The sequence below is a fragment of the Carassius carassius genome, chromosome 15, assembly GCF_963082965.1.
Source record: "Carassius carassius chromosome 15, fCarCar2.1, whole genome shotgun sequence".
NCBI lineage: Eukaryota > Metazoa > Chordata > Actinopteri > Cypriniformes > Cyprinidae > Carassius > Carassius carassius.
The window spans coordinates 21,374,009-21,397,884 of record NC_081769.1 but is presented as its reverse complement, the minus strand read 5'-3'; the positions used below and the strand labels follow the sequence as shown (position 1 = coordinate 21,397,884).

General features: G+C 36.6%; 1 protein-coding gene across 1 annotated transcript in view; it reads right to left on the bottom strand.

Moving 5' to 3' along the window:
- itga8 (integrin, alpha 8) overlaps positions 1–21,165 on the bottom strand; it is a 74,039-nt gene extending 52,874 nt beyond the window's left edge. The window contains exons 1-12 of the mRNA XM_059567954.1: positions 20,841–21,165; positions 20,332–20,465; positions 16,531–16,631; positions 15,835–15,958; positions 13,203–13,264; positions 12,803–12,848; positions 9,810–9,935; positions 9,275–9,319; positions 7,369–7,412; positions 6,652–6,708; positions 6,084–6,136; positions 4,564–4,769 (exon numbers count right to left, since the gene is read on the bottom strand). Of these exons, the coding sequence (XP_059423937.1) occupies positions 4,564–4,769; positions 6,084–6,136; positions 6,652–6,708; positions 7,369–7,412; positions 9,275–9,319; positions 9,810–9,935; positions 12,803–12,848; positions 13,203–13,264; positions 15,835–15,958; positions 16,531–16,631; positions 20,332–20,465; positions 20,841–21,016 (1,174 nt within the window). The 5' untranslated portion in view covers positions 21,017–21,165. The remainder of the gene's footprint in view (positions 1–4,563; positions 4,770–6,083; positions 6,137–6,651; positions 6,709–7,368; positions 7,413–9,274; positions 9,320–9,809; positions 9,936–12,802; positions 12,849–13,202; positions 13,265–15,834; positions 15,959–16,530; positions 16,632–20,331; positions 20,466–20,840) is intronic.
- Between the last annotated feature and the right edge of the window lie 2,711 nt (positions 21,166–23,876).

Here is a 23,876-nt window from a genome sequence, read left to right as displayed (position 1 = left end):
TACGTTGCTTTAGGGCTGATTTATCTGGTAATTGTAATGATATGTGGCTTTCATTAGGTTTAAAAGTGTGACTTACTGCATATCAGCCTCATATTTTTATCAAAACAGTGGTGGAACCTCTTTAAAAGACCATTTTCACTCAGCGTAGACCATGTGAATTTTATCTTATTTACACATAAATTCATTCATAAAATTCATAAATGCGTCCAGTTAGCTAACTTCAGATCCTCCCATTAAAATACAGTGCATATATCCACCAACAATAAAAAAAAATATTTTGAGGCATAAAGAGGACACTGACATTGCAGAGCAGGGTACTTCCGTTTTTTTGTTTTTTTTTTGCTAGTGTTATGTGTTATGTGGACAGATCATTTCTTCCTACTAGTTATAGCATGAAATAAACATGAATGAACATCCGAACGTTTGTCATTTTATCCACAGATAGACATCAATACACACCAAATTTCTACTTCAAATCCACCAATTTTAATCTACTGTTGAGTTTATTTGTTGTACAAAATGGCAAATTTAGCATTATAATTAGTTAGATTTCATGTCAGTCAAACTCCTAGTGAAGGGTATTTTAAAATAAAATTGTATTTAATGTAATTTACTAAACATATATCATTTTTTATCAGCCATTATTATTATAAGTCCATTAGAATGTGGGCCGAAAGTGGAGTGTGATTTGGTCCGTGAGCATAATATAATAAAATGCATGTTATTAGAACCAGTGTTTTTTCATGTTTGTAAAACATCTGTTTCTCTCCACTGGGGCGTGTTCAATTAAGACACACAATGAATTGTCTCGTAATATATACGTATATATACTGTATATACACACACGGCTTTGAGTATGCCTGATCTATGTCCTCACTCTATAATAAAAACAACTGACAAACTCCAAAGAACTGATAAAAACAGAGGAATCGAAGGTTGCAGTATAGGGAAAGAGAGAGAGAGCCCATGACTAATGACAGATCTGAGAGGAATGTATGCTCATGGAAATCAAGCAAACCGTTCTGAGTTAGACATGAACGAAAAGTTTAATTAGACTTAGAAAAATAAAATCATCACCACAAGAAAGCGCTCATTTCCGTCCAATGGACCACCGTGTGTGTGTGTGAGTAAGAAGTGAGTGTGCACAAGTGTGCCAGCATATGTAATAATGCTCTGTTTCACTGTTTCTCTTGGGTGAGTTCCTCTCTATAAATATCCGTCGTGTGTTGTTGGTGATTCTAGATCATTTCCTTTTCCTGTTTTTTAGCAGTGGACACAGTTGCTGGCACAGTGCCCAAAGACCCCCAACATTAACAGACAGACGGTCTGTGAAAAAGAACAGCATAATATATATGAGACCAAATTCATTATGACACTTTACAAGATACTTAATTGTGTGGCTTGGCCTTAATCGACTGCATACATATACTACATGCCACAGTGGAGGGAAACAGACATTTTACAGACATAAGAAACCACTGGGTCTACAAATAACACACATTTATTGTAAAGTCATGCTTTAGGGCCTGATTTCATTTTCTGGCCCTAACGGAACTATAATTATAAGCTCTTATATATACTTTGCTAAATGTACTTTAATTAATGATCGATTTTAAAAGATTTTCTCCCAAATTCAGTGAAAGAAAAAAAATAATCTTTTGGCCATTTGATTTTCTACTTAAGAAATAAATAGTAATGAGAAATGGTTTGATTTTTGTTTTTTCAAGAAACGGAAAACGAAAATTTTCATATTTTTTCGTATTTTTGATCATGGGTAAAAAATGAGATTATGCTTTATTATTTGTTTTAAATGTGTGGGCGGCGCTGAAACACCCCATTCAACCCTTCTGTTCTGCACCGATACGCGGCAACCGCCAGCTTGGTTCATTTTCAACAGGAGTAAATAAGGAGCAAGAAAAAGGCATTTGAATTTTACTTTAGCGTGATCTAGAACTACATAGAATAAAATATGATACTACTAGCCTACTTATTTTATTCTAGGCCTATTAGAAAAAAAGCAAACATGTTTTCATTACAAACAAATAAGATTTTTCTTTTTTTTTTTTTACACAACACAATTTCATGGGAAAAAAACCAACCCCATATACATATATTTATGGTAATATTTATAATAAAATACTTAGTAATTAGTAAAAAATACTACATAATTAGTCTACTTTAATTCTTAAATCCAAATGATAGACTATACTGTAAAATTATGAACTGAAGTCACAAATTCCATAGATGATGACCTTATGAATAGAGTGTGGGTGTGACCACATTACAGATAATGAGCTCAGACTGGAAACACAGCATCTCTCGTTGGTTTCATATGAATTACATAAATAAAATTATTTTTTTTATTTTATTAAATTGTTAAATTTTTAGACATGTCAAGCTTTCAATGGATCTATGATGGTTCTGTGTCTGTGATGCATGAGCCTGGATCATTTCTGATGCATTTCAGACAGAAGTTCAGGGAGACCGAGATGACAGAAAGCACACGCTGTTAGGTTTTTTTATTTTACAACAGATTTTTGTTACATTTTGTCGTCACTGAGGGTATTTTAAGACCAAAACAGATGGAGCTGAATTGCTTTCCGCTGTTATCGGGATGGCGCTTGCGAATCGGGATCTGCGGATCGGAGAAGTGCGGTAGCCTACTTGTTGTGCTCTATAAGATATAGCTTCAGTTGCTGTTGTTTTTGTAATAGCAACTAAAAACATGTTAAAGAATCCGCAGGATTAATAAACTCGGCTCACCAGCCGCTTCTCTCCTGTTGATAATGATAATCCTGTTGAGTTCACAGTTCCCGCTTTTCGTGCAGTGTGATGAAAGGGGCGTTTCAGCGCTGCCCAGACATTCAAAACAAATATTAAAGCATAATCTCATTTTTTAGCCATAAACAAAAATACTTTCTTAAATAAAACGAAAAAACTAAAATCAAACTGTTTCTCATTTTGCTTTATTTCTTTTAAGTAGAAAATCAAATGACCTGTCTGTGCCTGCCAACAACTAACATTAAACACCAGGACACTACAAACGCTACAGCCACACACATAAGTGAGGCCTCTCACTGGATCCTCTCAAAAGCAAATCCATCCAGAGGCAACAGAGCAACAAAAAAACAGAACAAACAACGCTCAGAACAAAAAAGGCAAGCTACTAGCAATAAGACTGAATAATTCAAACAGCAGGAGTACAAAAGCACACAGAGACACTGTGACAAGTGTCACTTCATCAAACCCATATGGCTGGTGTAACAGAAATACAGTGTGGGATATCAGATTTATTATGACCATATCAGTTATTGATTAAGTCTCCAAAACTCCAAGGAAGCATCATCTCATTATGTGATACTTTTACATTGCCAGAAAAAAATGAGTCAAGGCCTATAAGTAATCCACAAAATGAACCCCTGCATAAATCAAAGTGTGTTTTGTTACCATAGAACTCTCAAACACTATTAGAGTACAATTTTTATTGTACAATATACAATACAATATTTGAGTCTCACACTGGCACACTGGCAAGCACAAGCACAATGGCATTTTATACAGGTTGTAGAGTCTTATATGACATATGCTTTTAGAAATCATAGAACCAGATGGCTTACATTTCATGCATGGACATCACATCCTCATCTTATGTTCATCCACATCAAGTGTCATTTTAAAACTACACTGACATATCAGATTGTGTTACATTAACATATGGAGCTGATTCATAGACTGCACACACCCGCATACACACAGTGACCAGCACCACAGAAAACCTCTGTCTACAACTCAACTCAATCCGTCTGTAGTGATGGAGATGATCTGTGGCTGATTATTATGGTCTGAACTCCACCCATGAACACCTGGTTTCTTTCAGATGCAGAGAGATCTCTTAAAAATCATAATAAATAGAGAAATGCTGCCATGGCAACATAATTAGCAATGATCAGGACAGAAACTGAGAGACAGGGCTCAACAACAAAAAAAAAAACATTCTGTGTGCCCAGGCATGCCACCAATGCACTCAACATTTTCAATTCAGCTTTAATTTATATTTTTTTTGTATTTTGTATTTTTTGTATTTTGTATTTATATTTACATTTATAATTGAACATTTATAAACACTGTTTATTGTTACATGTATGACAGATTTAATCAAAATTTCTAAATGATTAAATATGATTTATTGTAGATTTTTCAGTCATATAATTTTTTTGTTGATCTTTATTTTTTTATTAATTTAGCAATACTAGTAGTTCAATAGCAACAGGAATATCAAATATGTGACCTCCATCCACAAACTCGGCAAAACACACACACACGCAAAAGACTGGCTTATACCCAATTTTTCACAGGAAAGTGCAGACAAGGGCACCAAATCACAAATTTTACCCTTCCTGACTGGCTAGAACTGTACATTTTAAGCGTATGATAGATAGACAGTATATCCTAAACAAAAAAGACAAGAAGGAAATGGGTGTTCATCTAACCTCTGTCTCTCTGGCCTTGGAAAAACTCCTGAAACATGCAAGACAACACTCTGAAATGAACACAAACACTTACCAAGGTAGCCATCCTGGTTGATATCTCCGAGAGGGGCGATGGCACTTCCATACCGGCCGAACAGGTGCGTTCCAGTGAGTGTGATTGGAGGAGAGAAGAGAAGCACGTCCTCTTGCAAATACAAGTACACACGGCCCACCTCACGAGGTTTACTCTCAAACTCACGGTCCATGTAGAGTGGAGCTCCAACTAGTACGTCATCTAGCCTGTGTGCACATAAATTCACAAATTTGACACAAACACCTCTAGGTTTTGAATTTTTGTAGGCCCATAAGAAACATAAATTGTACATGTATTTGTTTTGAAGATGCTTTACTTCTAAACTGAATGGATGGCTAACAACTGAATAAAGACCTGCAGCTTTATAGTGCATGTTTGAAGTCAAAGTATCATACAAGACGTCACCCTTGAGGTTACAAGACAGCCATATATACAAGGAAGTGCACCACTGAACCATTGTAAAATATGAGCCATCAGAGAAGACACAGACGAGCCAGCGCATGACAGTATCATGGCGGGGTATAAAGCATTAATCTTATAAATGCTGATAATATAAAACAGAGACATTTTGCTTGGAGATATGAATTTAGGAGTGTGTTTTGGACTGCGTGAGGACCGATGGAGGAATACCAAAATGTTCCTACAGTTCGGAATAGGGCATTCTGAGAATAACCTGGACTAAAACCAACAAAGATTGTGGCGGTATTCCAGTGATAAAATGGAATGAAATGTTCACATTTGTACAGTACTTCTCAGACTTCTTAGATCTAAGATAACAGACAATAACAAAGTTATGTTATTTAATATCTAAAAATAAATCACTGTGATTTATACGTTTTAGCATTTAGTGGCAAAAAAATAACAAAAACGATACATTGATTTCAACACTAAAGACTGATTGGCCCTGTTTCCAGCAAATGAGCCATTTCAATAGCTATAAGTGTAATGAGCTGTAATTCGCTCTGTATGTTGGCCATTGCTGGTGTATCATTTAACTGCTCTTTCTTTGTGTATACTGCTGTTTTACTGTGTATTCCACTATGTACCGTTGGTAAGGAAACCTTTCAGTTAATGGCATAAACATATGTCAGCATTTCAGACATAAGAGAAGTAGCTTTGGCACTGATGTATCAGCAAAGATTTGTATTCTCATAAGACCAAATTAGAAACAAATTTTATACATATCAAATTCCCTTCTGGACGATGTGAGCATTTAAACAAGGGTCAAGTAAACCAGAGCTTAATGCATGAGTCTAAATAAGCCAAAGCCCATATAAAACCTCATGGTTCTATTAATTTGATTTATATGGTCCAAGTTCTATTTAGTTCTGAATACACCTTGTAACTAAATACAGCGTGATCTGGTAAATTAAATTAGCTCAAAACAAATAATGTGGACAGATGCCTTACACGGTGATGATTTAATAAAAATGACATTAATGTACACAGACTTCCTCAGTTACCATCACCTCTTGCATAGAACAACTGTTTAATGACCTTACATTTCCATGTTTACTTACCCATCTCCATTTAGATCAGTCACTGCAACGGTGTATCCAAAATAAGAGGCCATCTGCCAGAAAAAGTTGTAAATGAAATAGAAATGTGAAATGGAGAAAATGCAATTAAAAGGTCTGTGTCTCATTTAAAAACTTCCTTTGGTCCAATTTAGCCAGACATAAATATATAAAATAACATTGTGCTAAGCCTTCCATTGATTGTTGAAGACAAAACTCGAAAGAACAACAATAGTAATTTAAAAAAGATGTTTCTGTGCAACATTTATTGATTATGACAGCATTCAAATGATTAAATGACAAAGCACATATACTCAGATGTGCAGTACAGTCACACTACACACTTTCATTGTCTAAAACAGCCATTTTACCTCTTTAGCTAAAAATAGAGAAGCTATCATGTAAAGTATGCAAGCAAAGTATGTCAAAATGTGGCTGTCTGCTGCATTCTCCACAACATAGAACTTAGCACTGACCCACAACTCCTACAAATAATTCATAGTGAACAAATAGCATATTTAACTAACAAAAACATTTTAAAAACAAAATCAAAGGTTGGATAGTCACTCACCTGCTCCCCAGTGAAATTCTGAATAAAAGTCAGGTTTGTTGCATTGATCACAGCCACCTGTAATAAGAGAAAATTCAGATTGTATTAGTGCTAATAAAACACTGTTTCCATTCATGACAGATTGTCATGATTCTGATGTACTGCAGGACTTGTGTATCTGACCATATGTCTGTCCTCCACTCCAAACCAGAGTGATTTTCCTCATGTTAGGCATTTAGCACTCTAAAAATTACATCCAGATTGATCTTAGTGGATGTTTTATGGGACACGTATGACTGAGATCCTAAATCAAACAAAGCCACATATGGCTAATACCCAAAAAAAGACGCCAATTCACTGTCTGCCTCACAAACCGCCCATCCAGCTGAATATGATTCTGTTCAATTGAGGGCCAAAGGGGACACCCCTACGTCCTAGATGCTACAGACCTAATTGGGAATTCCTACTTAAGGCTTCAAATGACATCCAGATGTGAAACTCAAGCACTTACACAAGTGACGAGGTTTTACCCGAATACCAGTCTTTGCAAAACATACAGCTTTTTTTTGTTTATTTGAATAAACAAATGTTTCAATTTTAGTAGAAAGGTAGTGACTAACCTCTTGAACATTTCTCACATTCATCCTTCCCCCTTAACCTTTTCCTCTGACCTTTGATTCCATATCTTACCATGAGAGAAACACAGGAAACACAGTCTGTTTAGGACTGTATACTTACATAACCAAAGTTGTGAGCCCCTCGAGGTACCCCTGCTACCAGTTCTGCATAGAGGACATAAGAAAAGCATACAGTAAACATACCTGAGATATTTACATTTGCGACAGCAGGTTTATATATTTTCGACTTGTAGAGTTTGAAGAAACCAGTGATGTGCTTCAGTACTCAACAATAATAAAACATACACTTTTCTTGTTTTGATACATTTCCACACTCACAAGCACTTATCTAGCGCATCTCAGGCTAAACAGTGAGGTGAGACGTGTGAGTGTTGTTAATCTTGTCTCTGTCAACACCATGTCAGTCACTCATTTATTATAAATATTTAGAAGAGAGAGACAGAGAGGAGAAAGACACATAGTGAAGGAGACAGAGACTGTCTGAGGCCTGATGGATGATCTTGGAGATAGTGATGTGGTGGGAGGGTTTGCGGCTGTCTGTCGGATCTGTCCCACCCACTGAGATCGGAGAGGGACCATTCAAAAGTCTGCCTCATTTCTAACTCGAAATCTCCCAGACTCCCAGGGACCCATAGCAGCCCCGCTCTTCGTCGACCCTTCCCCCCGGCACCTCAAATTTCCCGCCTTGCTTGACCACAAAGTGTGCCACAGCAAAAGGCCATGTTTGAAACTGACAAAAAGAGATCAGCATGTCTCTCCACTCTGGATTCACCACTAATCCAGACCAGATAGAACATATGTCTGAGAAAGACAGAGAGGGAATTCTGGGAAGAATTAACTGAAACCGCTGATAGTGTTGATTATTTGTGCATGCTGTATGCATTGTTTTAATGTCTGATTTGCTAAAGGAATTGTGCAAATCAAGTAACAGAGCACATATACCCCCCAAAATGGTGCTGAACACAATTTTGTCACCATTTTCTGTTTTGCAGGTCAGTTTTGAGTGGTAACTTGTGGATGACACAGCAGACTACTGCAATCTGCCATACTTCATGATCATCATTTGTTGAATTACCGTGACCATGATCAATACATTCTATAAATTGTCATTTTAACATAAAGACTGTTAGACTGTTAATAAATTTCTATATGGGACTCTGGACTAGAAAACCATAGTTTATATTTTTTTATATTTTTTGCACTCTCAGATATTGGTCCTGTCCTATAACAAACCATAAATCAATAGAGAAAGGTTATTTATTCAGCTTTCAGATGATGTTTATAAAAAAAGACCCTTATGACTGGTTTTGCGGTCCAGGGTTACATATTTTTTACAGTGTAGAAAATGTAAACAATCATCTTTTTATCATTTAAAATGTGTATTTTTCACTTAGGTGCATTCTGTTATATAGCATAATAATTCCCACAAGATTATTTTATACCAGATTTTAGTCTGTTCAAGCTGGATTGTGGGTGGTTGGTAAATACATTGCAGGGTTTTGCAGAAGGGTACTGTCAGATGGATAGGTAGGCTAATGATTGCTTGAGTCAGTGTGGGCGCACAAATGTGTGTGTGTTAGAGACGAATGACAGACTGCAGATGGGCTGTTTGTCACTGAGTGGCATGTCAGGGACAGAATCCTGGGAGTGCTCTGTAATTACGGTCTGAGGCTGAAGGGTCCGATCAAAGCTCAGTAAGCAACAAATCCACACAACCACCACACACAGAGACAGAGCTCTCTCTCATGCACTCACATTAATACACAAACTCTACTAAAGATGCAGATGTTTGTTTATGTGTCTGAACATTACGACATGTGACTAGCAAAGAAAATATTTTAAAGTATATTCTGTCTACACATGGAGTCTTTTTAGTTGCACAGAAAAAAGTCAATCATACAGGTTTAGAACAATATGATGGAGTAAATTATGACAAAATTATTTTGGGGTGAACTATCCCATTATTCTGTATCATTCATGTATATAAAATGTTCAAACGTTCTCACCTTGTTCCGAATCACCTGTGAACTCGCCGACCGCTACAGAGTAGCCTACCAGACACAGAAAGAGAACAAAAGAAAACCAGAGCGACTGCAGTGAGAGGAACAGTTGATGCTGCTAACCAAAGTGAGTTTAAAAACAATGTTTACTCATGTTGATTTTATCTCATCATTTTTTTATCAATTGCACTATTATCATGACAGTCCAGCTGTCTTTACTTACATTACAGGATTTGCAAGTATGTTTTAAGAATATATGTGTGTGTGTGTGTGTGTATGAGTGTTTTGAGGTCTGTAGTTCCAGATGGAAACGTTATCAGTAGGCACAAACTTAGCATCGAATTGAGCTATGGGACAGAGGGTCAAGGTTACCTCAACATCCACCAAAAAAGCTCAAGTGAGTTCATGTGTGCGTGCGTTTATTAAATTGACAGAGGGCTGGTCCTCTGACCCATAAACAGGGGCCCAAAGAAAATCGCTGGTGTCCCATAAAGCATCTTTACCTTTCAAAGGCAGACACACACACAAACACGTCTCTTACCTAGGTAACTGTCATCATATGCGTCTGATGCAGCCACAGTCTGCTTCTCTCCCTGAACTTTGCGCAGAATATTTTTCAGGGAATAGCCGTTTAATATTTCTGCAACACCTGCAGTGATCACTTGACCTAAAAACACACAAATACACACTTCATTTTCCACAGACATCGTATAACTGTGGTGGCAGATGTTGTTACTTATTTTTGGATGGCAAAACAAACTGTAAAGTACAAAGATACTGTTTTTCTCTAAGAGCCTTTTATGCCATTTTTTTTCTTTTCAGATTTAAATTGATAGTTACATAATTATATTCAGCTACAATAGTTATAAAACTATATTAAGATCAATTATATCTTTTTATTGTAATATATTTCTAATTTCTGATATATTTCTAATTCTATAATTAATTATTGTGACCTTGAATTAATTGAAGAAAAAAAAACATGCAGCATAGAAATAATATAGGAACGATAAGTTTCATATTTAAAAATATTTTCCAGCAGAAATACAACTGCTTTTGCAGAATGCTCCATTAACTGATGATTTGATCCAAGGATGGAAGCTTAATTCTGAACAGGCAGAAACATTCAAAAGGGACACAACAATCCCTGTATTACTTCCACAACATTCAGATTTATCATTCTGCATCTATCTACATTACACAAGCACTGAGGAAAACAACACAGATGCAAGTTCTCAGATTCTCTAAGATTTAAGAGTGAGAGGAATGTCTTCCGTTTTTGTTGCTCACATTCAATAAACACATTACTCTCTTTTACTACCAGGCCTAAGATGAACCCCAACCATTAATCTCTCTTAATGTGTGTTTAGCTGTGTGTCTGCGTGTACATGTGTTTCTATTAATTTGCATTTGTTTTGTGGACACACACGACACAATATGTGGTACTTTTTCTCCTCACAGAAATCTGTTGTCTTTCCCCCCCAAAAGGTGATGAAAGGCAAAGGTTAAGATGGACTGAGCGTGGGAAAAGAGGAGAGGAGAGAAAGCGAGTGGAAGGTCATAACTCCGAATGCATCTCTATTTGTCCACAGCATGAAGTATATGAGAGAAATAGTTAGAGCCTGTGTCTGACATTACATTTTGTGTCATCTCAAGTCATCCGAGTCTCCATTACAAACAAAAACCAATAACACATGTGAGATGTGATGGGGAACCCAGTATTAGTATTTATTAAGGGCCGTGACTCTGAGTTCAGGCTGTGGGGGGTCTGGAGATTGAACAAATCTGTTTTCATGTTTTAACATATGACTGCAATTACACAACAATCAACATCTAGCATTGTGATTCAAATCCAGACACGTAAACAATTACATATACATCCGGCCACAAAATATTCAGCTGTGCCTCATTTGGTCAGGGTCAAACATCCATTCCACACATTTTTAAAAGATTTTTGAGAGGAGCACTTCACTACAAGAAATACAGTTAGATGTATTCTTGAAGCTTTCTTACACCTTTTGGATTTGACGCATGCATTTCTATCGCTTCTTAATTAAATATGTGACCCTGGACCACAAAACCAGTCATAAGTAGCACAGGTATATTTGTAAAAAAGCAATAGCACAATATATGTTGTATCAAATTTATAGATTTTTCTTTAATGCCAAAAATCATTAGGATATTGAGTAAAGATCATGTTCCATGAAGATATTTTGTAAACTTCCTACCGTAAATATATCAAAACTACATTTTTGATTTGTAATGTGTATTGCTAAGAACTTCATTTGGACAACTTTAAAGTTGATTGTCGCAATACTAATTCCAGATTTTCAAATAGTTGTATAACAGCCAAACATTGTCCAATCATAAAAAAAACCATACATCAATGGAAAGCTTATTCATATTTATTCAGCTTTCAGACGACGTTTAAATAAAAAAAAAATTACCATTATGAATAGTTTTGTGGTCCTGGTTCACATATATTAGAGTGGAACGTTAATTTTTAAGAAATTAAATAAAAAGTTTATAAGAAATGAAGTCTTAAGAACTTAAGATTTTGCCTTTTTTAATTCCCTGATTTTTCAAGGTTTCCATTATTTCGGGAATCTAAAGACCCCACATAAAATCTGTGTGTTTTTCAATAGCTGATTTTAATACCAATATCAAGCTAGCATAAGTCACTAACGGGCAATATAATACACAAATTATCATATAGAAATATTATAATTACAGTAATTATAAATAAATTATGTTATTTAAAAATACTGAAATAACATTTCATGCAAATTAAATAAGTATTCTGAAAATTAGCTCAGAATTCAATATAATTATTTGTAAAAAGGTGCATTAATAAAGCTAAGTAGATCAACTCAACACAAACTGGACCTGCCAGTTTTGCTAATCAGCCAGACTAGTTAATGCTGGCAGTCTCTAAATGGCCAAACACTTGCTGATTTATTTATCTCTAACATAAACACAGCTAAACATATGCAGGTGTATAGATTTCTGTATTGTCTTTAAATGCATTTCATTGCCAATTGTGCAGAACGTATAATTAAGGCTAAAAGTGAAAAAGTGCAGGCATTCATTAGCCTGCATTCACTGGCATTTAATAGCAATGATTACTGCTCTAACAGTGAACCAACATTAAAGAGCAGCTCATTGACCTCACGCCCGCTATATTACAGTTATCACTGACCCATCTGTGATGAGTGAACTGCGGCAGAACACTTCACTGATTGGCTGAACAGACTCAGAAATGGTAGCGCTAACACACTGAGATAATCCCTGATTATTCTGGTAACAGGGCTCATGGGAGGTGACGTGTCATCGTTCTGAGTGTCTGTTATTCTGCTCTGAAGGTGGAGGAAGGGTCAGCCTGGTCAGTTTGTTGGACGGAACTGAGATTCTTGGGGTCCTGTGAGACTGTGAGTCTGGGATATGAGAGCCTTGCATCTGCCAATCTCACTCAGAGAGACTCTGTAAAAGGATGGAATGATGGAAAATACAAACTAATTAGGAGAAGTGCGTTACCTTGCCAGTAGAAACTCCCTGGCCCTCCCACAACCAGAGTCCCTTCCTGAGAGATGAAGGAAAAAACAAGTGAGGAAATAGGAGAGAAGGTACCATAGAAATGAGGACACTGGCCTCAAAAATGTGTTTGTGTTTATTTCTGTGTGTTCGCTTGCGCATTTTGAGCAGGATTATGGAGAAAGACTTACAAGCAACTGTATACAAGTAGAGATACAATAAATAATTAGGAATAAGTCCTGATCCTGCCTGAATGAAGGGTCAAAGTGATACCCAAAAACATTTCCATTTTAAACTGGAAATGACTGCTGTGAGATTTTGAACAAAAAGCAGGACGTCACACAGGAGTGTGTAATCATAAAGTTGAAATACAGAGACAGGCTTGAGAAGGGAGATTTGTTACCTTAGTAAAATCAACGCTGAAGCCCGCCTGGCAGAAGCCCTGGCCCTCGGGGTCCGGGTTATCTACAAAGATCAGAGTAACTTCATTTACACAAGCCTTTAGGATATGAATGAGTACAGAAAGATTCAAAACTTCAAATACAGATCTGTAAAATACTGACGTAAATGGATAATGTGATGCAACGACATGTAAAGTTCAAAAGCTCAGACTTTATAGTACTGTTAAATGAGATTAAATGAATATGTTTTTTTATATGATGCTAACTCTATGCTTAATCCAAAACCATAACCAACTCCTTAGCCATAAGAAGATGAGTGACTGAAAAGAATGATGTTTAAGTGCCACATCCAGGTCAAAATCTAACCTTAAAATCAGATTGGAGTATAGGAATGTGGTTCCAGGACCAACAACGATGTACATTATGTAATGTCCTGTGTATGTTGCTATAATGTGTCGTACAGTATGTGAGGAAGGTTAATGAGGCAGAACATCACTTCCAAATCCCAACACCTATACTCTATAAAAATATAATAAACACTCTCTCTACCTCATTCCATTCCTGTTTCTCTTCTTTTATTCCTCGGCTACACTACACTAAGTATTTCATTCCCCACATTTTCTCAATACTACTGTCTTTGCAAATTTGTCCATAGCAGACAAAAACAAGCTGGATTTAATCAACACTTAGCATCTATGCCCTGAGTCTTGGCAGGGACTCCTAGCTGACCTACCAGGGAGACGGCTGGCACTTGTTTGACAAAGAATGAGGAAAGTAATTCACAGTCATTATGGCCTCATGTGTCACGTAATAATTTTCCCTAAGAGCACATTAGGCAGAATTATCATTATTAATATACCACTTCACTCTACACCAACTGTTAATACACACGTGCATGTGTGTGCTGTGAAAATTTAAGAGAATTTGTGACCCTAGACCACAAAACCAGTTGCTGGGGTATATTTTTAGAAATAGCCAAAAAAACACTGTATGGGTCAAAATTATAGATTTTTCTTTTATGCTTTTATTCATTTGAATATTATACCTACCGTAAATATTTCAAAACATAATTTTTGATTAGTAATATCCATTGCTAAGAACTTCATTTGGACAACTTTAAAGGGGATTTTCTCAATATTTGGATTTTTTTGCACCCTCAGATTCCAGATTTTCAGTCATAGTTGTATCTCATTTGTCTATTGTCTGATTCTAATAAACCATACATCAGTGGAAAGCTTATTTATTCAGCTTTCAGATGATGTATAGAGCTCAATTTCGAAAAAGTTGACACTTAAGACTGGTTTTGTTGTCCAGGCTCACATATGTGTATCTGATATGATGACAAGAAATAAGAGTATATTTATCAACTACCATTACTGTGAATGAGACTTTAAAGTACAGGAAATAAGCAGGAAATTACATTCAAAATAAACATGTCAGTTTCCCTTTGATCTTTGGCAGCTGGCACAACTGGGGAGCTCGAGAAGCAGAGGACACATCTGTGATTCTGTGTGAAAAGCAGACTAATCATTTTTTACTAATCAGCTAGTCATCCAAAAAAAAAAAAAAAAAACATTAGGCTAGTTATATGTAACCGTATGTACAGTTAATCAATAAAAAACACTCCAAGGAGTGACAGTATTCTTGGTGCTGTTTTTGGATCATCCAGCACTGCGTTGACTAAGAGTCTGTGAGTGTGTCTGTGCAACTGAGGATGATGCAGGTGAGAAACGAAAGCATGCATACTTCATTACACAGATTTATGCTGTTTGCATTGCAACAAACAGTGCCAAAACCTGTCATGTTCCACTGGGTTATAGGTTCTGTCAGCCTTTGGGCTGAACTTGATTCATTTCAGGGCGGTATGCAAGAATTTTGGCTTGTAGGTGAACACTAAATGAACACAGACCATCTTAGGTACACTTCCAACTTACATTGTGAACATAAAGAGCTCAGAGGTCACGCTATTTTAACTCTATTTTTCTGAGCAATTTTTCAGGATACTTTCAAATATAATTGACCGTTACAGTTTTCTATACAAATACTATGGTTCAAACGTTTGGGATTAGAACGATTTTTTAAATATATTTGAAAGATTTCTTATTATCAGTGTTGAAAACAGTTGTGTTGCTTAATATTTTTGTGGAAATCCAAACCTTTTTTTCAGGATTCTGTGAATAGGAAATTCATTAATTTATTCTAAACAACCAGACATATGCTAACTTTAGTAAAGCTTAAAAACGTGCTTTTAAATTTGCAAGTAAAATGAACTGCACACGCACTGGTTCTGTGTCACTGTTTGTTTCTTGGTGTGTGTGTGTGTGAGTGTACCTGGCATTCTCTATGTTAAGTGTCCCCACAAGCATACAGTAGTAGAAGCAGTAAATTTTGAAAACAGCTCCTAAATCATACAGAATGAAGTTTTAAAATCTAAAATAGCAGAAAGTTTTGTGTGATGGGTAGGGTTAGGATATGAGGATAGATAATACAGTGTCTCCAGTATAAAAAAAAAACTATGTCTATGGAATGGGCCCATAAAATGTGAGAAAACTAGTAAGTATGTGTGTGCGTGTGTGCGTGTGTGTGTGTGTGTGTGTGTATGTGTGTGTGTGTGTGTGTGTGTGAAATACTCACTGGTTCGACATGGAGAATACTCAGCATATGCACTGAAGTTCTGCACAGCCACATAACAAGTTCCCACTGGATCCATCTCACTGCTGACCTTGACTGTCCTCCAGTGATAGAGGGGCGCACAAGCCTAAAGAACCACACAAACGCCATGTTACTGTAAATAGCAGCACTGATAGACATAGATTAGAAAGAGACTACTTAGGACAGAGCTGGAGATGAAAAAAACAAAACATCCGGTCTTCTGTAATTTTCTGAATAAAAGTATTTGAAAGAGCAAAATGTTTCCATATCTGTTTGTTTGGAGAACAACGGTCACATTTGGGAATCATGCCTTCCCTCATGTAATAACTCTGGGCTTTTTCTTTCAAACATCAGCAGTTCTCCTCTCGCATGGTCAACCTCAAATCAACATTTTCCAAAACCCCCTCAGTAACAGGACAGAGCCACATTTCCTATCAAAACATTTCTCCAAAACACCACTCCCGTGCATTCATGAATGAACTCAGATTCTGGCTCCCATGCATTCATGACTGACACAACATTTGCTATTAAACAGCATTAAACCCATTGACGGGCAGCTACTTACTGATAAAGAGTAGAGTTTCCAAACCGCATCCATGAATGCATGGAAGCATGCGTCAAGCATGAGCATGACTGCAAATGGTCTTTAACTGGATTATGTTTCTGAGCATCACTTACCACCACTTTGTCTTTGTGGGTCCTGACTGAGGCTCCAAACCACTGATGGGATTTAAATTCTAGAGGCTCCCTTGTCCCGTTCACTTTAATCATTCGGTTATCTGGACAAGAGAGGGGAAGAATGAAAGTTACAGAAAAACAGAGTGGGACTTCATTATATAATAAACAGAAAACATCAGGCAGCTGAGAAATGTAACACATTGTGGAACAACATGAGCCATGAAACAGCAAATTAGGTTTCAAATGAGTCTGAGTGTGTTTGTTTATGAGAAAGCACATCTACAGGGGGTCGTTTTACTCTCAGAGTGTGTACACACAGCTACATGATTCTGCGGATCTGTGTCTACAGGGGTTCTGTGGGATCCAGGAAAGCTCTCGCTACAGCTGGGCCTGTTTAGAGCTCCATAAGGTACGGTCTACACCTCATAAAAACACATCAACTCTAATCCTTCTCTGCTTTCTTCTCTCCATCTCTCAGGCCTTTTTCTTGATACAGAATGTAAGTCTTATACTTTGGCTTGCATAATAAGATTTCACAGTATTTTGAAGACATTTTCTTTTTATATACAGTATAACTTTCTTAAAGACTCACCACTAAGGCAAGCATCACCATTAATGCTGTGAAGATAACTGACCAATTGAATGTTATTCAGCGACATTTCTTAGTTAAAATTGTGTCATTTCAATAGGATTCTGTGCATTCGACAATTTTGTTGAACAAACTTCGCTGGGATGACCAAAAGAAAGTTGCATGGCTACTCTACTGACAATGGACAACTGAGTTTTTTGCACGCAGAAATTTGACAAAATTCTGCTAATGTGACCACTCCTTAAATATTAATGTTCAGGACAAGGGACATAGCCTGTTCTTTGTTGTCTGTGCTATGAATATGTATACCTTAAACTATGCAGCTTGTTGAAATAAGTCTTCTATTCCTTTTCTAAAGCATTTGATTTATGATATTCACCAGCCGATAAAATTCTGTAGACTTGCTATGAAAGAGTGACCTGAGACTCCATCCATCACACCCTAGCAACCACAAATCACCTCTTTAGGATCGTAGTGGGGACTTTTGCACAGGAATGCATTAAAAATTTGTATCCGAAAGTACCTAATGCCAAAAAAAATGTTTTCTTATTATATGAAAGTTTACCTACAATTTGAGTGTGTTTATATTATGTTTTGCAAGCCTATAAGTGCAATATTACCATTGCACTGTAGGAAGTTGCTGTGACTGAGTGAGATCCGTAGAATGGATGAACACTAAATAATATTAAACAGACACAAAAATGCACAAACATACTCATGCACTACTATTTTCAATTTATAAACACAATGAGACCGTTCAAACAGAAAAGCATTAAATAGGCAACACCTCTGGATATTCTGCTTAAATGAACACATGTTCTGGTGTCACAGACTGTGCTAAAATGCAAGGCCAGACTCACAATATAAAAACACAGCAGGGCATCATTTGGTGCTTTAAAACATCTGTTTCATTTTTGGGTTCAAAACACATGCTTGTCATTTTTTCTTTTCATTTTCATTTTTGCATTGATATCAATTTATTGTAAATGATTCCTCGTGTTATGAATGAAAGCTCCTATAATAGTAACAACTGTGATCTTTCTAATTGAAAGTGACCTGTGGTGCTAAACAGACAGTCTTGACTTAAACATTCAATAATCTCTGATAATATATTTATATCTTAAATTACATATTTACCTCAAATCTGTGGAATGTATCTCCTGTAAGGTCTCTATAATGTCTGGACATGTAACTATGAAACTGTGTGTGAGAGAATTGTGTGAAAACTTGCAAGGCAAGGCCCATTGGTACGTGAGCCTATCTGGTGTATCTAATGACTTTACTCATCTCAGTCAGGACTGCATTAGTCACACACACACAGGCTGTCATCAGAAACGTCAGTCGCACACACACGAGCCATGCCCCCCATGGAGAGCTCTGAGGGCCACACTGGGAAGAGCGCATGGGATCAAAGTTCAAGTGTGTTAAAAACAACGTGACTAATGAATCTGGAAGCGTGTGTTTTTTCAACGAAGACGTTCTTGCTGAGTAGATGCTCTATGACACTAACAAAGAACAGACAGCGCTTCTGTCTTCCTTTGTCAGGGTTTGGTCTCTTTCCGTATTCCCCTTGTGTTCACAGCTCTTTATCTCTCTCTCTCACATATCTCTCTTTGCCTTTCTCACCTCATCACCATCAGGCTCCATTTAAAACCAACCGTCTTGAACCAGAGCACCACTGGTTTCATCTCCAAAAGACAATCCGTTTCAATGTCAATTCCTCATGCACACTTCAATACTTCATCTACAAATGGTGATTCTCACTGGCTCACCTACAAATGGTTAAATGTGATGATGTAAAAAGGAATTTCTTCCTCAAAAAAACAAAAAAAAACAAAAAACAACTTAAAGCAAAACTTAAATAATTGTTAAATAAATAATTAATAATAATGACTATTAATAATAAACAATTACTTATTTATAAAATCGCAATAGTTGCTCCAAAACCATACAAACCAATTATTACATTCATTTATTTATTTATATATATATATATATATATATATATATATATATATATATGTGTGTGTGTGTGTGTGTGTGTGTGTATATATCTCTTTTTTATATATTATAGACTTATTAAATGAAGATCATAAAATTAATCAGTACATTTTAATATCATCAATTCGGGAATCGGATCACACTGTTCGCCTAATTTGATTAACTAAAAGAACCGGCTCATTTGAGGTCGCTTGTTTGAGAATCGTACTATATTGTTCGGCCTGTATGTACAAAGAATCGGCTCGAACGAGTCATTCCTTCGAGAATCGGACCGCACTGGCCCCATGGTTCTCTATTTAGAAGGTCATGCAATAGCCTTTTCTGATAAGAGCCTATGTTAGAAACAGGAACAGCACACAAATACTGCGATCAAAGCTCCCTCTAGAGAATGCTATGAATAACACCACGAGACTGACGAGCGCTCATATTACGCTGCATCCAAGTCTGTCTCCAGTCCACGCCGCGTTTCTGAGTCCAAAACCGACCACTGCATTTACCGGCAAGCCACGGCTCCTCAAAATAGTCCAGTAATATCATAAACACTCCTGCAGTCTCCGTTCCAGATGACAAAATCGATTTAAATGAGATGTTCTGTGACTCTCAAAAGCAACTTTTCCTTTTTCTGGCACTTCAAGATTGATTTCACAATACAGACATCATCAACATATTTTCCCTCACTAAATGAATTAGACGACAAAGACAGCAGAAAATGTGAACAGACAAATGTAAATGTAAAGATAAAACGTTGTGTTGATCTAAATAATAGACGCGCGTAATGGACGTCTAAATGACGGCAGATTACGCACCGAGGTAAAGTTACGCGCCTTTCCCTGGTAATTACTCCGCTCCTGAAATTTTAAACCAAACCACATGGGGTGAAATTAACTCTTTCTTGGATGTGGTTTTTGATCTTTTTATTGGAGGGACAGGAATTTGTGAAAACTACTCTAAAGTTGTTGCTTGTGACATATGTGTAAGTAAATAAGATAAAGAAACAACATAGCGTGTGTTTCTAAGTTAAAGCATGTGTTTCTAAGTTATTTGCGCATTATTTTAAATGTAAGAGTTTTAATTCACCAGTAATTTAAGGAAACGAATAAAAGGCACTTAAGAAGACATCGTTATACCTGAAAGGGGCTAACTGTTTCAGTAGAAACTGTAATGAACTTTTCTGGATTAGATGACTGGTTCTAAGTCACGAGGGTACCTACTTGCTTTATCAAAGGGGATCTGGCGGCAGGAGTCTGGGTCTGATGCCGGCCAGGGGCAGTAGTACACTGCTCCTCCCTCCACAATCCCTGGCTGAGAGGTGTTCGCTTTAGGAGCCCCAACTAGAACCGACATCCTGGAGAGAGAAAAGCATACATCTATATAACGGCATCCTACTGGATAAAAGTAATACACTTTTAAGTGACAAGATGAACCCCAGTTAATTTAAATGTGAGTTAGCCTATTCTATTCCCTCTTTCTAATTGGATATCAACCTCAGGCGTCTGAGTTCACTGGTCCATATATTTGTGGTGCTGAAAAGCTTTTTGAATAAGAAGCTGCGTCAAAAGTCTCGAACATTGTAAGCATATCCAAACTAGTTTTCTTTCTGAGAAAGAAAGAGGTTATTACGAAATATAGCCTGCTGGAATATACCTCTCTTAAAGAGCTTGCCAATTTTATAAAAACAACAAAATTTAAAAAAAAAGAAAAAAGTTTTAATCTCACTTACACATTTCTATCCTGTGTTGGGTGGTAAAAGTCCAGTGAGTATCCAAAATAACTTCCCTCTGGTCCATTGTAAACCGCTGGCTTTTCCAAATCCAGGTTGAAAGGTGCAGCTTCGAGTAAAAATGCAAATATGAGCAAAAACACACGAAAACACACGCGGAAAGAACAAGGGTGCATGGCGTCAGCCCGTTGTCTCCAAGTGTAATCCAAGTGTTCTGATAAAAGATGTGCAGACAGAATTTAACGTACGTCCGTGTTCAGCTGTCATAAATTGAGTGCGCGCTCCATGCGTCTGCTGCTGCCTTTTTGCAAGCTGCGCGCCTTTCTCTGCGTACTAAACATTATAATGAGCCGCGCACGAGACAGGACTCCTGCACCACATCACACAGCATCCGGCCAACTCCTTTTATGGAAACACAAACACAATATGCACACCAAACTAGACAGTTAAGAAATGAAAAGACCTTTATTATTATATTGCTACTACTGCATTGTGCAATCACAATTCCAGAGAAGTTCTGTAAAATGCAAAAAAAAAAAAAAAAAAAAGATTCTCTGATTTGATCATTTATTTGACAAAAGTACAAAGAAAAGATTTCCAAAGATTTCACTGACCAACGTAAATGTATTTTGTAAATATGAAACAATTTTCGTTTTTGACAGCTGCAACACATTACAAAAAAATTGGGACAGATGCATGTTTAACACTGTCACATCAACCTTCCTTTTAATTACAATGTTTCATTTGTATGGGAATTGAGGATACTGTTAAAGTTTTGCAAGCAAAATTTTTGTTCAGTCTCGCTTGATACAAGACTTCAGAAGCAGTCCGATTCTACTTTTCATGACTGACTGGTCATACATTTTCAATTAGAGACAGATCTGGACTGCAGGTATGGGCCAGTCTAGCACATTCACTCCGTCTCTATGAAACCATGCTGTTGTAGCACATGCAGAATGAGAGCTGCCATTGTCTTGATCTAATAACAATGGACTTCTTTGAAAGAAATCATCTTGATGGCAGTATATATATATATCGCTGTAAAATCACAATATATGCCTCTGTCAATAGTACCTTCACACATATGCCAGTCACCCATACAGTTTGCTCTACTGCACTCCCATACCATGACAGATGTTTGCTTTTGCTTCTGTCACTAATGAAAGTCTGGATGGTCCCTTTGGTCTTCGAAATCCATTTTTCCCAGAAACAAGTTGAAATGTGGACTCCTCTGAGTACACCACACATTTTTATTGTCATTTTGATTATCTGAGATGAGCTCTGGCCCAGAGAACCCGTGATTTCTCTGGATTCCCTGAATATTTTCACAATATTATGTATGGTACTTATTGAAAGACCTAAATTCTTTGCAATTTTGCACTGCAAAATCTGATTATTGATTTGTTTGACACTGAAATTTGGCACAAAGTGATGAGCCATGATCCATATCTGCTAACAAAGACTGAGATGCTCCTTTTATACCCAAACATGATACCTACTTTTGTCAATTAAATAAAAGTTAAAGAGAATGAACAAATCATTCACATGATTTGGAACACGTTACTACATTTTACAAAATGTTCCAACTTCTCTTGGAACATATGTCGGTTGACACGACACACACACACACACACACACACACACACACACACACACACACACACACATATATATATATATATAAATAATTTTAATAAATGTTAATTTATACAAAATTGTCAAATTATATAAAATACATAATATATAAAATATATAGGCTACATTTATATGATTTAATTTACCCTAGTAACCTATCGAAATATTATGTTCAGTCTAAATAAATGAATAAATAAAAACTTAGATTTTTATAATTAGATAATAGGCCTATATCAAAGTTACATTTATTAATATTAAGACCACCATATTGCTCAGATCAAGTTGTTTCAATATGTCAACCTTAAAGCCGATGCTTTATGCAATTTTAACACCGGGTGCAAATAATGAACCGTAATTATCCTCGTGAGACGTCCAAAGTTAAATTTGGTATGAATTAAGCGCGTGCGATAAGTATAACGTTTGGACAATAAACGTTGCGGATGTTTTGAAGAGAACGTCCTGCTTGAACCGTTTCATTGAGGGAACCTAAATTTAGGCACTGTGTTCATACTGTATCTGAGCTCGGGACGCAGGTTGTGTGTGCGCTCCATCTGGCTGTCAGAGTTTTAATCGTCGTCTCCCTGAAGTCCTTCCCTTCACCGCCTCTCCTGTGATCACCAAACCGTCCGGGTTCCAACTGTAAACAATCTCACACTTTTTTTATCTTTAGAAAACTACTCAAAAACACACGTTAAAATACTACGATGTGGATGTCGTGTGGATATTGTATAATGAAATAGTGACCACATTTTTATACAAACCAGCTTATACGAAAAAAAAGATAAAAACATAAAAAAAAATTAAAATAAAAAGAGAATCAAGTTCTCCATTTGAGACAGCCATCGCGACTCAGGACAGGACCTCCCCTCTAACAGGAACATTTTCAGAATGTTCTGGCAAAGTTCTCTCCTCTAGTCACATTAGAATGTTTGTCCAAGTTATCTGGTCTTCAGTACTGTTTTCAAAACATTATTTATACATGTACTGGAGACTTTCAGAAGTCTTGAATCAATCACATTGCATCAGAGACAGTTTACTTTTCACAAACTAATATTAATAATAGCACATGAATACATAAAAAGGAATCATTCAGTACATTTTTTTAAATTATGTCATTAATTACTCACCCTCATGTCGTTCCAAACCTGTAAGACATTTGTTTATCTTTGGAACACACTTTTTTTTTTTTTTTTTGAAGAAATCCAAAAGTTTTCTGACCCTGCATAGACAGCAATGTAACTGAAATGTTCCCAGAAATGTAGTAAGCATATCAATAAAATGGGATGTGACATCAGTGGTTCAACTGTAAGCTATGAGAATACTTTTTGTGTGCAGTGAAAACAAAAACGACTTTATTCAACAATTCCTCTCCTTGGCACGCCATCTGCCACCATTATCCAG